The sequence below is a fragment of the Dipodomys spectabilis genome, unplaced genomic scaffold (assembly GCF_019054845.1).
Source record: "Dipodomys spectabilis isolate Male_0828 unplaced genomic scaffold, ASM1905484v1 ptg000360l, whole genome shotgun sequence".
NCBI classification, from domain to species: Eukaryota; Metazoa; Chordata; class Mammalia; order Rodentia; family Heteromyidae; genus Dipodomys; species Dipodomys spectabilis.
In genome coordinates, this window is record NW_024871037.1 from 1,852,894 (window position 1) to 1,868,841 (window position 15,948).

The following is a 15,948-nucleotide window of genomic DNA, read 5'->3' on the forward strand; positions in this document are numbered from 1 at the left end:
GTAACTACTCTGAAGAAAAAGAACTGGAGAGTATGTGCAACAAATGATTTGCAATTTTAATTTCGTGAATGGGAGAATCTATTAAGATGCACTGTATGTGGGAGGTCTGAGGTGAAATAGTAACTCCCATAAATGGGAAAGAAGATGAGGAATTTTTTTTTTTTTTTGCCAGTCCTGGGGCTTGAACTCAGGGCCCTGGACACTGTCCCTGAGCATCTTTTGCTCAAGGGTAGTTCTCTACCACTTGAGCCACAACACCACTTCTGGCTTTTTCTGTGTATGTGGTATATGCTTTATGCATACTAGGCAAGCACTCTACCACTAAGCCACATTCCCAGCCCCAGGATGAGGAATCTATGAGGTACAGGAAATATTAATGGTTTTATTATATATTTTAATAGAACCCTTATTTTTGGATATTTGGGATAATGCACATAATAGCACCAATGTTCCAAAGTACACATATTATGCATATCTTTATTTTTCCTGTACTGGAATTTGAATTCAAGGACTTGTACTTGCTCAGGTTGCTTGGCTTAGACTCTACCACTTGAGCTAAGCTTTCAGCACTTACTGTTTTGTGTTTTTTTTTTTTTTTGTCAGAGACACATACTTTCCTGCCTGGGCTGGGTATGAACCATGATCCTTACATCTCAGCCTCCTGAGTAGCTAGGATTACAGGTATGAGCCACTAGCACCTGACTCTTCAGCCCAGTTTACTGTCAGTTATTTTGGAGATGGAGTCTCACCGGTTTTTCTGCCCAGGCTGACTTTGAACTGTGATCTCAGTCCCTGGAGTAGCTAGGATTACAGGCATGAGTCTTACAGGCATGAACCACAGACATTCAGCCTCATTCTGTATTTCACAGGTGCAAAATTAATCTTCAGAAAAACTATTTCTCTTGACCCTGGAGTGGATTTAGTACCACTGATCTAAAGTAAGAGATATAATTTTATTTGCAGAAAACGTATCTTGGGTTCTTTCTTAGCATCATCATAATTTTGTTAAGCTAAACCAAACAAATACACTGGAGTATAGGAGGATTTTGTGTTACTAATACACAAAACTCACAGCCATACCATAGGTTACTCATTACTTTTTTGGGGGGAAAGGGAGGTCGGTCGTGGGGGCTGAACTCCGGGCCTGGTCGCTGTCCTTCAGCTCTTCAGCTCAAGGCTAGCGCCCTTCCACTTGAGCCACAGCGCCACTTCCGGCTTTATTTCTGCTTATGTGGTGCTGAGGAATCGAACCCAGGGCCTCATGCATGCAAGGTAAGCACTCTACCACTGAGCCAACTTTCCAACCCAACTATCACTTTTCACTCCAAGTTAATTTGGGAGTTTTCAGTATTTGATTAGACTGGAAGCCACGTATAATTTTGCAAGAACTACGCGAGAGCCCGTTGCACAGATGCCTCGTGTATACACAACTTGAGCATGAGTAGGAATTGCACAGACTAGGAGGTTCACCAGCTCCTCTGGTATTTCCACGGTGGAGGGCACCAAACTTGCAGCTGAACTATCCCCCCAACACCTGACGATCGGTCCTAGAACCTACCGAAATCCAATGGGCAGTTCATATGTTGTGACAAGACACGAGAGCTGCAGAGGCAGTTAAGGCACAATCTTATATGGTTGAGGGTCACGGGCCATGTCAGGGGAAGCCAAAGCCTATTGCCATCTTGAGGTCCTTGGGGCCACTTGGCAACTTACTCCGAAAAGTAGGTTAAGATTCTCCGGTTCCGGTACCCCTCCGACCAAATGGTTGCTAGGAAACCATGGTCCTTTATCCACTCCACGGATTCCTTGGATGTCTCCTCAGTGCCTCAGAACCGAGTATAAACACAGGAGAGGAACCGATCGCTCACACACTCACACACACAGAGGTCACACCTATTTCAGGCTCCCTGTAATCCTAGCTACTCAGGGAGGCTCGAGATCGGAGGATCGCGGTTGGAAGCCAGCTTGGGGAAAAAGAAAAAAAAAAAAAAAAAAAGAAGATTCATCTCCAATTTAAGCACCCCCCCTTCCCTTAAAATGCCAGTAGTCGGGTTGTGGCTCAAGCCTTGGGGGCAAAGGGGAAGCTCACCCAATGGTTGGAGGCGAGGCTCAGGTGGTAGAGAATCAGCCAATGAGCGGAAGCCTCAAGAGTCCCAGCCCAAATAACAATTAAAAAAAAAAAAAGCTCAGCAGACCCCCGAGTTCAAGTCCCAGGATTGGCACCCGCTCCCCCCCCACCTCAAAAACTGATAGATGGTTATTTTGCGGGCTGGTGAACGAATGCAGCAACAGAGGTCCACAGCATTGCTTCATCGGCCTCGGCTCCCTCCCCGTCGCCGTTGCTCTCCGCACTCCCCGGGGTGTGTGTGTGTGTGAGACTCGGAGGAAGGGAAACTGAGTCCCGGCCGAGCTCCCAGGCGTCCTCCTCCGGGCCCAGGAGCTGGTTTAACGACCCGGGGCGACCGCGAGCCGACCCCGGCCGGAAGTGACGTCGAGGTCCCGAGCACTTCCGGGAGCTGCGGGGGGGGGGACGGGGCTCCGTCGGGAGGAAGCAGCGCGGGGGCCCGCACCGGCGTCCGCCGAGCCGCCTGCGCCGTCGCCCGCCGTAGCCCTTCCCCGCCCTTCCCCACGCGTCCCCCCCTCCCCTCCCGCTTCACCACCCCTCTCCCCTCCCCATCCGACTTGGGCCGCCTGACCGGCCTCACCTTGGTCTGGTTCGCCGGGGCTGTGCGGCCTGGGGGGCCGCGGCTCCCGGTAAGTGTGCGGAGCGAGTCCGCGGCCTTGTTTACCCTGACTGGCCGGTGGGGGTGGGGGGGTGGGGGCTCCCCGCGCGCGCGTGCGCGCACACTCACACACACGGACGTCTCCCTCACCCCCCCCCCCGGGGGCCCGGGCCCGGCGTGGGGGGGGGGTCCCCCCTTCCCCTCCCCCTCCCCACCGCCCCCCTCCCCTCGCCCCCCCCCCTCCTGCAGCGTCGGTCACTGTCTGGGAGGGGCGATGGGAGAGTTGAGGGTCTCCTCTCGCCCCTTCCTCAGTTTCACCGAGGTGAGGTGGGGGGGTAGGGGGTGTGGGGTGTGGGGGAGATCGGAGAGGCCCCATTGCCTTTAACCGGCCCTCCCCTTCCTCGTTCTCCGGGGTGGGTGGCGGGGGGTGGGGGGGTGGAGGTGAAGCGGGGCGGGTGGGGGGGGAGGGAGGGAAGGTGGGAACGCGATCGTCTCGAATCTTCCTGTTTGGGGAGCCTCTGGCCCAGCATCGCTGGCCTTCCCTCCCCCCTGATTTGTTAACTAACGTCCGTTCGGGTGAAGGGAGGGAGGGAGGGGAGAGGTGGTCCCTCCCGGCGCGTGGATGCCCACGTCCGCGCGGACCATCCGCGGTGTCTCCCCCCCTCCCCCCCCACACCGGGCCAGGAACGTGCGGCCTCGCCCGAGCCCGGACGCTTTGGCTGTCTGGTCTGTCTGTCTGTCTGTCTGAGCCTCCAGAAGAGGCAGTAGTGTTTCCCCATGACTTTCACCCGTACTTTGGATTTGTTGCTCTTGTCCCAAGCGAAGTTTCTAGGGCAGTCACCATGAACGTATTCTGCTGTTGGGGATGATAGCCACTAGTCACACGTAGCCATTAAAGTATTTGACCTGTGGCAAAAGTGATTGAAGAACTGAATAATTATCTTCCTCCTCCTCTCTCTCTCTCTCTCTCTCTCTCTGTCTCTGTCTGTCTCTATCTCTCTGTCTCTATCTCTCTGTCTCTATCTCTCTGTCTCTCGTGTCCTGGGGCTTGAACTCAGGGCCTGGGCACTGAAAGGCTAGCACTCTATACCACTTGAGCCACAGCACCACTTCTGGCTTTTTCTGTTTAAGTGGTACTGAGGAATCGAACCCAGGGCTTCAGGCATGCTAGGCAAGCTCTCTACGACTAAGCCACATTCCCAGGCCCTCCTTCTTTCCTACTTTCCTCTCTCTCTCCCTCCCACTTTTCTTTTTCTTTTTCTTTTTTTCCTGTGCCAATCCTGGGGCTTGGACTGAGGCTCTGGGTTCTGTCCCAGAATTTGTTTTTATTTTTGTTTTTGCCTCAAGGCTGGCTGGCCCTCTACCACTTCTGGCTTTTTGGAAGTAATTAGGAGTTTATTAGTAGGGTTGGCTTTGAACTACTATCCTCTGATCTCAACCTCCTGAGTAGCTGGGATTGCAGACGTGAGCCATCGGGGGTCCAGGTTCTTTCTTAGTTTTCAGGTTAGGTTTAAACAGGTGGTTAGTGAGTGACTGTATTAAAACCAAATGAAGAGTTAGAGTTTTAAAACTTTTTTTTTTGGTTGGTCATGGGGCTTGAACTCTGGGCCTGAGTGCTCTTCTTGAGCTCTTCCACTTGAGCCACAGCGCCACTGCCGGTTTTCTGAGTGATTTATTGGAGATAGAGTCTCATGGACTTTCCTGCCTGAGCTGGCTTTGAACCAAGATCCTCAGATCTCAGCCTCCTGAGTAGCTGTATTTCTTTCTTTTTTTTTTTTTAATTTTTTTTTTTTTCAGTCGGTCGTGGGGCCAGAATTCTGGGGCTAGGCGCTGTCCCCTAGCTCTTCAGCTCAAGGCTAGCACTCTACCACTTGAGCCATAGCACCACTTCCAGCTTTTTTATGCTTATGTCATGCTGAGGAATTGAACCCAGAGCCTCATGCATGCAAGGCAAGCACTCTACCACTGAGCCAACTTCCCAGCTCAAGTGGCAGGTCTTCTGAACATGACTTTGATTCCAGAGAAAAATAATTTCAGTTAATCCATTTCTGTCTGCAATGTGGGAATAGTTAACACCTCAGAGGAAATGAACGATATCATGCCAAGTGTGGTGGCATGTGCCTGTAATCCTTAGGATTCTAGAGAGGGAGGCAGGATTGGAAGGTAAAGGCCAGCTTACTCTGGCTCAAACAGAATCTCCCCCCCCCCCCCCCCCAAGAATTGCTATAAATTGTTTTTAACGAAACATAGAGCCCCTTTGAGCAAAGTTAGCACGACTTGTTTAGGGCAGCACTAAGGATTAAGGCCAGGACTTTATTTTTTGGCTGCCTTGAACTCAGGGCGTGGGTGTTTCCCCTGAGCTTCTGTTCCTCGACTAGTTTTAGTTGGGTGTGGTGGTGTATATCACTGTAGTTCACTTGGGCAAAAGTTAAATCCCATTAAGTTTTTATTTAAATCTGGACCTACAAGCTTCTTGCTCTTACTTTTTTTTTCTTTGTCAGTCCTGGGCTTTGAACTCTGGGCCTAAGTGCTGGTAATAAAGCTATTTTTTTTTTTTTTTTTTACGTTGGAGATAGAAGTCTCATGGATTTGTCTGACTTGTCTGGTTTTAAGCCTTGACTCTCAGGTCTCAGCCTTTCCTAAGTAGCTAGGATAACAGATGTGAGCCACCATTGTCTAGCTGAAAATAATTCTAGATAGTCTTTGCATAACTTTGCGTTAGGGACTTTAGGTTAGTTATGAATCTCCATCCAGGGATGGGAAACCTGTTTTTTATGCCAGGAGCCATTTGAACATTTAGAACTTCAGTTGTGAGCCATACAAAATTATCAATACCAACAGGTGTAGGTTGCCTACACCTATCCTAGCTACTCAGGAGGCTGATTGAAGATCACAGATCAAAGCCAGCTCAGCCAGGAAATTCAATGAGAGTCTTATCTCCAGTTAACTACCAAAAAGCTGGAAATGGCACTGTGGCTCAAAATAATAGAGCATATGCCTTGAGTAAAAAAGCTCAAGAACAGTGCCCAGGTCTTGAGTTCAAACTCCAGAACCAACATGGACAGATACACAGAAAACAACACTGACAGATGGCTGTGAATAACAATTGAGAAGAATACGTGCCTGCCTCATGTTGGTTGCATTTGTATGATCCTGGGGAAGTTACTTATAACTTATAACTTATAACCTTTATAAACTGCAGCTTCCCTATTCATAAGAAGGTGGCAGTAATTTCTATGAAGATGAAATGAGGATGAATCTGACCTTAAATTGACCTTAAAATCAATTATTCTAGTCCCATGTTACTTTTAAACTTTTTGCTCAATAAAAAAAACTTAAGAGGCTGGAAAAGTGGCTTAGTGATAGAGTGTTTGCCTAGCATGCATGAAGCCCTGGGTTTGATTCCTTAGTACCACATAAACAGAAAAGGCCAGAAGTAGTGCTGTGGCTCAAGTGGTAGAGAGCTAGCCTTGAGTGCTAGCCTGGGACAGTGGCCAGGCCCTGAGTTCAAACCCCAGGACTGGCAAAAAAAAAAAAATAATAAAACTCAGCTGAGTGCCTGTAATCCCAGCTACTCAGGAGGCTGTGACCTAGAAGATCCTAGTTTGAAGCTAGCCCTGACAGGAAAGTTTGAGTGAGACTGTCTCCAAAAATAACCAGCAAAAATTCAAGGGACCAGAGACTTATGCCTGTAATCTTAGCAACTCAGGTGTCTGAGATCTGAAGATGGACGTTCAAAGCCAGCCCAAGCAGGAAAGTGCATGAGACTCTTATCTCCAGATAATTATCAAAAGGCCAGAAATGGAGGTGTGGCTCAAATAATAAAACATTAGCCTTGAGCATAAAAATATATAAAATATGTTTATATCAGTCAGGCCCTGAGTTCAAGCCCCAGGCCCGGCATAAAAAAGAAAAAAGAAGGACTGGAGGTGTAGTTCAAGTATAGAGGACCAATTGGAGCAAGCAAAGCTGAGTGAGCATGAGGCCTATTACCACCAAAAACTAACAATAGTAAGCCTGGTAATGTATATCTGTAATCCCAGCACTCTAGAAAGGAAAACAGAATGATCTGGAGTTTGAAGCTAGTCTTCATGTAGCTAGACTTTGTCTTCACAGTAGCAGTGCTGGTTGAAATCTTGCATCTGTCAAAATAAGAAGGAAAATAAGTAAACTTGGAGGGCTGGGAATGTGGCATGCCTAGCATGTACGAAACTCTGGGTTCCAATTCCTCAGTTCCACATAAATAGAAAAAGCTGGAAGTAGCAATGTGGCTCAAGTAGTAGAGTGTTGTTAGCCTTGAGCAAAAAGAACTCAGGGACAGTGCCCAGGCCTAGAATTCAAGTCCCAGGACAAGGGAAAAAAAAAAAGTAAATTTGGATAAAAGCGTACCTATTTAAAAAATATATTCTCTCATTTCATTTAGATGGAAATCATATGACAGACTATTTGGGTGACAACGTCTGCTTGGAAGACCTTCAAAGATAACAGGTATTTTTAATATAGATGAACTTTTCCCTTTAATGAGTTCAGCTGTGGTTAAGTGGTTCTACTAAACAAAATCTGTTACATGTTGAATTACAAACATCATTTTGTTGTCTTATACTTAATTTAGACTTATTAGCATTTTTTATAGCACCATAAAAAGTGGCTGTGTAATCCTTTACACTAACTGCATGTATTCAGTGTACCTTTTTTTCCTGCATCCATAATTGTTTTAATGGTTTCATATATTAATGTATTAATTACTGATAAGGCATTACTGATATTTGAACACAGCCTCACACTTGCTAGTAAGTATTCTACCACTAAGTAATCATTCTCCAGCTCCCTAATTTGTGTGTTTGTTTATTTGGTCCTGGGGCTTGAACTCTGGGCCTGGGCGCTGTCCCTGAACTCTTCAGCTCAAGGCAAACATTCTACCACTTGAGCCATAGTACCACTTCTGGTTTTCTGGTGGCTAATTGAAGATAAGAGTCTCACAAACTCTCCTGCCTGGGTTGGCTTTGAACTGTGATCCTTAGATCTCAGCCTCCTGAGTAGCTAGGATTATAGGCATGAGCCACTGGCGCCCATCTCCAGCTCTCTAATTTTTGTTGTAGATTTTTTTTTTCAGGTCCTGGGACTTGAATTCAAAGCCTGGGCACTGTCCTTGAGCTTCTTTTTACTCAAGGCTAGACTCTATACCACCTGAGCCACAGCACCACTCCTGGCTTTTTCTGAGGAGTAGTTGATTAGAGATAAGAGTTTCATGGACTTTGCTATCTGGCCTGGTTTCAGACTGTGAGCCTCAGATCTCAGCCTCCTGAGTTGCTAGGATTATATGTGTGAGCCCCATGTGCCTGGCTAAGTATTCCTTTTAAAGGTCCAATAGGACTCTTGAAAAATAAGTTTATAGGCTAGATGAAGATGTTGAAGAGCGGATAGGTGCAGGTGGCTCATAGGTGCAGGTGGCTCACGCCTGTCATCCTAGCTACTCAGGAGGCTGAGAACTGAGGATCGGGATTCAAAGCTAGCCAGGGCAGGAAAGTCTGTGAGATGCTTATCTCCAATAAACCACTTAGAAAACAGGAAGTGGTGCTCAAGTAGTAGAGCGCTAGCCTTGAGCTGAAGAGCTGAGGGACAGTGTCCAAGTCCAGAGTTCAAGCCCCACAACCGACAAAAAAAAATGTTGAAGAGCTGTGTGGCTTTTATTTATTTATTTTCTAAGTACTTACCTATGTTTTTTTTCCTCCTTTTTTTTGTGTGTGTGTTACTCGGGGTTTATATCCGAATCCTGCTTGCATGGGAAGTGCTCGAAAGCCAGTTGAACCATGCCCTCCTCCCTCCTTTTTTTTTTGTCAGTCCTGGGGCTTGAACTGAGTGTCCTGGGCAGTGTCCGAGCTTCTTTTGCCCAAGGACAGCACTCTACCACTTGAGCCACAGCACCACTTCTGGCTTTTTCTGTTTATTTGGTACTGAGGAATCGAACCCAGGGCTTCATGCATGTTAGATAAGCACTCTACCACTATAGTCCCAGCTCTAGATGTGCTTCTGAAGGATTCAGGCAAGGAAGTTTCCTTTTGATAAGCCTGGGTCTGGGAGATAATGGTGAGCTTCTTCATATGAGGCTATAATTAGAATAGGCCATAAATGGGAATAAGACCAGGGATGTGCCAGTTTGATTTTTTTTTTGGGAGGGGGGAGGTAGTTCTAGGGTTTGAACTCAGGGCCTGAGCCCTGTCCCTGAGCTTCCTCTGCTCAAGGCTAGCGCTGTACTACTTGAACCTCAGCACTACTTCCTGCTTTTTCTATTTATATAGTACTGAGGAATCGAACCCTGGGCTTCACTCATGCTAGGCAGTCACTCTACCACTAAGCCACATATCCAGGCCCCATTTTGATTCTTGAATCGTTTGTGATAGTCTGTCATGGAGGAGGAGAGTAACATTTTTTTTTTCTTTCCTCCTTTAGAAGACAGAAAAGCAACAATAACAACCAAAAAAAAAAAAAAAAACCCCAACAACACTAATGCATTTGAGAAAGCAGTAAAGATTGGGGGGAGGGGGGGAAAAAGCACCTGCTTTTCTGATCCGCAACCTGGCTGGATGCTAAGATGTCCGTGGACATGAATAGCCAGGGGTCTGACAGCAATGAAGAGGATTATGATCCAAATTGTGAGGAGGAAGAAGAAGAAGAGGACGAGGACCCTGGGGACATAGAGGACTATTATGTGGGAGTAGCCAGCGATGTGGAGCAACAGGGAGCTGATGCCTTTGATCCTGAGGAGTACCAGTTCACCTGCTTAACCTATAAGGAGTCTGAGGGTGCCCTCAATGAACACATGACCAGCCTAGCCTCTGTACTAAAGGTGAGTAGTGTTGCCGGTTCCAAGTATGATCTCCCCAATTAAAAGGATGATGCTGGGTGCTAGTGGCTCACGCCTATCATCTGATCCACTCAGGAGGTTGAGGTCTGAGGATTGAGGTTTGAAACCAGCCCAGGCAGGACAGTCTGTGAGATGCTTATCTCTATTAAATTCCCAAAAAAGCCAGAAGTGGAGCCATGACTCAAAGTGGTAGAGTGCTAGCCTTGAGCAAAAGAAGCTTAGCTACAGTGCCCAGGCCCTGATTTCAAGCCCCAGGACTGGCATCAAAAAATAAAAAGAAGCTGGGTGCTGGTGGCTCATACCTGTAATCCTAGCTACTTAGGAGACCGAGATCTGAGGATCTAGGTTCAAAGCCAGCCCTAGGAGGAAAGTCCTTGAGACACTTATTTCCAATAAACCACCAGAAGACTGGGAGTGGTGCTGTGGTTCAAGTGTAGAGCAATAACCTGGCGCTGAAGAACTGAGGGACAGCGCCCAGGCCCAGAGTTAAAGCCCCACGACCAACCAAAAAAACCAAAATAATAAAGATGGGTGTTGGTAGCTCACGCCAACAATTCCAGCTATTCGAGAGGCTAAGATCTGCGGATCTCAGTTCAAAGCCAGCCAGGGCAGAAAAGTCCTCTTATCTCCAATTAACCACTCAAAAACAAGTTGCTCTGTGGCTCAAGTGGTAAGGCACTAACCTTGAGCACAAAAAGGCTTAGGAACAGTGCCTAGGCCCTGAGTTTAAACCCCACAACCAACATAAATAAAATAAAATCTAAGGATGAGCTGTTAACTAATGCTTCTTCTAGCCTGTTAAAATAGCCTTGTAGCCTGAAGCCAAATTTGATTATATGTTGTATCTCTTGGATATTTTGTCAAATTTGCTTGTTTTGTGATCTATACATGTCTAAGGCCCTCAGATTCCCATATTACTAAGAGTTACAAAGGAGGAGTAGAGTAGATTCATGAAAGATAGATCAGAAATATGTAGTAGTAGAATCGCTCAGCTTTAACCTTGTTTCATAAAGTGTCTTAGGAATCTTCATAAAATAGGTAAGTTACCTATCACCATCTTATGTACAACCTTGTTTGATAAATGTATTCACATTCCCCTGGTTTGTCCTGAATAATCAGTGTCTTTGGGCTACTGAACTTATGGATGACTGCTGTTTAATATTGAAAGAGATTTCAGCAGTAATTCTTTTAAGTTCTCCTAGCTTGTATTTAATTGATTTTGGGAGGCATTAGTGTGGGAATTTTAAAGCATGAGCAGAGCTGATTATTCCAGCAAAGATCTTAGTTTTTTAACACTTAAACTAGCATACCTTTGGAAGTTTTTCTGAATATTTCCTTGTCTGGTGTAAGCTATAGTGTGAAAATGGGAATATTTATCTTACTGTATTGCTTTTGCTGTTCATCCTTTGTAAACTATTACTTGGATTTTGTTGTCTGATTAAATTAAGGTTAGAAGTGCTCATGGTGATACTCCCAACCAAAATAAAGTTTCTTGTTGGTACTTACAGGGAAATAGCTAAGGCATGTCATGTATGATTTCTTTTTGTTGTTGTTGTTGTTGTTTTGTTTTTGCTGGTCCTGGGACTTGAACTTGACTAAGGGCTTTGTCCCTGAACCTTTTGCGCAGGCTAGTGCTCTACTACATGAGCCACAGCACCACTTTGGGTTTTTTTCTGAATGGTTTATTGGAGATAAGAATCTCACTGACTTTTCTGCCCTGGCTTGCTTTGAACTGTGATCCTCAGATCTCAGCCTTCTGAGTAGCTAGGATGACAGGCGTGAGCCATCAGCGCCCTGCAGGTACTTTATCTTGTACTTCAGGGTTTTTTTTTTTTTCTTGCTAGATGGTCAGCAACAGCTAAATACCTTAGACCTAAATAACCATGGCTTTAGTAGCAACTTGCTGGTAGCTAATAGCCAAACCTTTTTTTTTTGTGTGTGTGACTTATTTCTAGAAATGATTATATCTTCTCTCGTACTCAACAGAAAATTGAAGAATAGGAATGCATAGATCCTCTGGATTTGGAATTACTGTCCCATGGCTATTGGAAACTTGTTGGGATCCATATTTATGGAAGACATTTTCCTGGTAGAAAGGCATCAGATCTCTTTCCTTTTTTTACTATTCACACTTCCTTTCTGGTCTACTAGTTTCGTTTGCTTTTAGCTATATTATCAGGTTGTACATACAGTGTTGGGTTTTTTTTTGTTTTGTTTTGTGGTTGTTTCCTACACCGATACTGACAGGATTGGAACTTGGCCCTAAGCTCTTGATCAGTATTTTCTGCGCATGGCTAGCCCTCTACCACTTGAGGTTTTTTTTCTAGTTAATTGGGAATAAGATTCTTAAGGATATGTCTGCCTTAGTTGGTTTCGAACCATGATTTTCAGATCTCAGCCTCCTGAGTAGTTTATATAGACAGGAGAAACTAGTGCATGTCTCATAGTGCTGTTTTTGTTTTGTTTTGTTTTTTTTTGTTGGTTGTGCCTCTTTGTGCTCAAGGCTAGTGCTGTACCCCTTGAGCCACAGTGCCATTTCCAGTTTTTGAGTGGTAAATTGTAGATTAGAGTCTCACAGGGACTTTTTGAACTGCGATCCTCAGAACTCAGCCTCCTGTGTAGCTAGGATTATAGGTAAGGGCCACTAGTGCCTGGCGATAGTGTTGTTGTTTTTGTTAGTCATGGGGCTTGAACTCTGGACCTGAGCACTGTCCCTGAGCTCTTTAGCTCAAGGCTAGCACTCTACCACTTGGGCCACAGCGCCACTTCCAGTTTTCTGGTGGTTTATTGGAGTTAAGAGTTTCACGCCTTAAACAATGGAGGGGGTAACAATACTCAATAGGAAGTGTACTCATTACCTTACTCATGTAACTGTAACCCTCTGTATAGTATCTTTACAATTAAAAAAAAAAAAAAAGGAGTTTCACGCCTTTTCCTTCCCAGGCTGGCTTTGAACCATGATCCTCAGATCTCAGCCTCCTGAGTAGCTAGGATGACAGGTGTGAGCCACAGGTGCCTGGAATAGTGTTGGTTTTTAAGTTAGGAAAGGAATTCTCAGGTCTGTTGATGTGCACTGAACAGTGTTACTTAATCAAGGTCTTTAAGGATGGTCCCATTTAGGCCCAGAAATTCTAGCTGTGTCACATTCCCTAACTACTTTTCTGCCATATTGAGACAGGTAAGAGGCACATGCACCCATCTCTGCAGTTGCTTTTTGTGTGTGAGAAAGGGGAGGTGGCAAACTACATATAACAAAAAGTTACCAGTTTGTCAGATGCTGGTAGCTCATCCTTTTAATCCTAGCTATTCATAAGGCTGAGACCCAGAGGATCATGGTCAAGGCCAGCCTGGGCAAAAAATAGCAAAAAGCAAGGCTGAAGGTATGACTCAAGTGGTAGAGTGCCAGCCAAGCAAATGTGAGGCCTTAAGTTGAAACTGATGCTAGCAAAAAAACCAATTTACTATTTTATATGTTTTCTCTGCTAGTGTCCTTGAGAGCTCTTATTAGGACACAGTGGTTGGGTTCTGCATTGTTTTGAGCTGAAAAAGGAAGGTGGAATTGAGTATGGAGTACTAATACCGGACTGGCTGAGGAAAGAGGGTCAAGAGAGAGTTTGGGGGCCAGTTAGTCTGTTTAATGAGACCTTGTCTCAAAACAACAACAACAAAAAAACCAAACCAGGTATTAGCCTAATTTCTTAGGAGGCTGAGATCTGAGGAAAATCCATGAAACTCTTTTTTTTTGCCAGTTCTGAGACACTGTCCTTGAGCTGCTGCTTTTGCTCAAGGCCAGCTCTCTACCTCTTGGCCGCAGCGCCACTCCTGGCATTTTCTGTTTATGTGGTACTGAGGAATTGAGCCCAAGGCTTCATACATGTTAGGCAAGCACTACCACTAAGTCACATTCCCAGCCCCATCCGTGAGATTCTTATCTCTAATTAACTACCAAAATGGTTCAAGTGGAACTATGGCTTAAGTAGTAGAGCCTTTCTTGAGCACAAAAGCTCATGGACAGGGTCCAGGCCCTGAGTTCAAGCTCCAGGAGAGGCACAAACACAAAAACAAGTGTTGTGGTTGTAACTCAATATCAGTGCTTGCCCCACATACAAAGCTCTGGCTTTGAAGTCTTGTACTGCACCAAGTAAAACAAATAAGAAAGAGAAGCCCCTGGAAAATCAGACCAACAGGGGCTAGGAAGGTGACTCAGTGGTAGAGTGCTTGCCTAGCATGCATGAAGCCCTGGGTTCAGTTCCTCAGTACCACATACACAGAAAGGGCTGGAAGTGGTGCTGTGGCTCAAGTGGTAGAGCGCTAATCTTGAGCACAAAGAGGCTCAGGGACAGTATCCAGGCCCTGAGTTCAAGCCCCAGGTCTGGCCAAAAACAAAAAAACCCAGGCCAACAGGTAAGAATAAAGAAAATGCATGTTATTGGAGAAAACTTAATTACTCAAATAGTGGCAAAACAGCTATTATCCTATACAAATAGGATAGTTGTTAGCATTGAGATACTGCATTTGTGGAGTAGGAGGGGGAAATACATATAAAACAATAAATAAAAGTCTCCTTTGTTACACAGGATGTTCATTTGAAACTTATCAGAAGTCCCTTCTCTATATACAGAGATTTGAACTCAGGTCCTTGAAATTGCTTAGTTGGTACTCTACCACTTGAACCATACCTCCAACCAGTTTTTTGCTGGTTGTTTGGGGGATAGACTGTCTGGGACCTTTCTGATCAGGTTGGCTCTAGTCCAGAATCTGTATTGAGTTGCCTGAGCATTGTGTGGTGAGGCAGTAGAACCTTGAACTTGAGAATTGAAAGGCAGTGCAATTAGAAATTCTCACAGAGTGGTAAGCCTTGGAATGTGTAGGTTGTAATGAGAGATTTAAGATATATAGGTAGACATGAATAAAATGTAGACTATCATGCATATAGCCTGAAGAATCTTTAGTGTTGGAGGAAAGGAATAAACTCTTGGTACAGTAATACTTGAATTGGCATAGTGAACTCCACTGCTTCTCAAGTCTAGTAAATTGGAGAAATAAGCCAATTATTATGAATATTTTTAGTACAGCTTTTGCTTTATGAATTTCTGTACTAACGGTAGTAGTAATTTCCTAGGAATGTTTCCTAGGAATACTTTATTGCTGCCTCCTCCTTGCTTGAATTTGTTTTAGAATCTAGTGTTTGCTCTTATACAAGATATGGATAGAAAATCATGAGTTTTCAGAGTTTCTGACTCTGTACCGGTCTTTATACTTTTGTGTTCAAAACAACCTGATTTCTATGCCTTTGGTAATTTGTAAAATGATCAATTAATGTTCTCAACACTAAAAATATGTGTCATACTTGGTGAAGACTTTAATTTTAATTACCACGTTGACTTTCTTCTGTCCTTCCTGCTAAATTGGAGGAGCATTTTTACCTTTATTATTTATACATTCATTAATCAAGTACTTTTTCTTTTTTTGTAACTACTATTCATGGGAAAGTATTTTCAAGCTGTTTCTATGCTGGGCAACTGTCTGATATCTATTTTTATGATCTGACCTCAGAGTTTCTTTGCATGCTTGTATCTAAGTAGAATCCACATTAAATTCCCATGTTTTATATAAGTGCATATGAGTGGCCATATTTCACAATGTTTTAAGCTCTTAAGTCTGGTGTGTGTCTTACAGATACATAAATTTATTTTTAAAGGGGAAATGAGAAACTGTCTAGAGTGACATTGACATTTGCCTTAAGAACAACTAGTGCGAGGTTGGCCCTGTCTTGGCAACTTAAAAAGGTTGTTGTCATCTCTGTGTACCTGTTACCACCTTTTAGAAAACTCTTCATCAGATTCCAGGCCAATTTTCATTCTAGTCTTGTATTTTCAAATTACTTTAGGAACTATGGAAATGGAATATAGTCAAGAGATAATTTGACATTTGTTTCTTGGCCTTAAATTTGTTTTTAGGTGTTAGCTACAGTATTCATATCATTCATGGCTCCGTTAACCTACAATTAAAGTTTTCTTCCTTGCTTACTATTCCTTAGATCGTGTCTATATGCATACATATTACTAATACGTATGAATATTTATTGGGCATACACTATATGGCAAGCACTAGAAAGATAGCTCTGTGAACAAAGCATAAATATCCCTTAACAAATATCACTGTACACATATATTCTGGTGTCGCTCATGTATTTATTAATTATTTTCTTGCATTTTTACTTTTGTTCTCACAAGTTACTTTAAATGGCTTGATAGCACACTATCTTGTCTTGAACTATAATTTGCTCTAGTTTTCCTCATTGGGCATTTGTTGAGGTGAGTTCTTACGTGCTACTACTATTGGGGACAGGTTGTGTTG

The 15,948-nt window shown here is 44.4% G+C and overlaps 1 protein-coding gene across 2 annotated transcripts in view; it reads left to right on the top strand.

Moving 5' to 3' along the window:
• Positions 1 to 2,623: 2,623 nt before the first annotated feature.
• Positions 2,624 to 15,948, top strand: part of Arih2 (ariadne RBR E3 ubiquitin protein ligase 2) — a 49,342-nt gene continuing 36,017 nt past the window's right edge. Inside the window, exons 1-3 of one of the 2 annotated variants that reach the window (XM_042665929.1) lie at positions 2,624 to 2,754; positions 7,147 to 7,211; positions 9,174 to 9,570. In XM_042665929.1, the coding sequence (XP_042521863.1) occupies positions 9,316 to 9,570 (255 nt within the window). In that variant the 5' untranslated portion in view covers positions 2,624 to 2,754; positions 7,147 to 7,211; positions 9,174 to 9,315. Of the gene's footprint in view, positions 2,755 to 7,146; positions 7,212 to 9,173; positions 9,571 to 15,948 lie in introns of those variants that run through there. The other variant, XM_042665930.1, reaches the window with a different exon arrangement.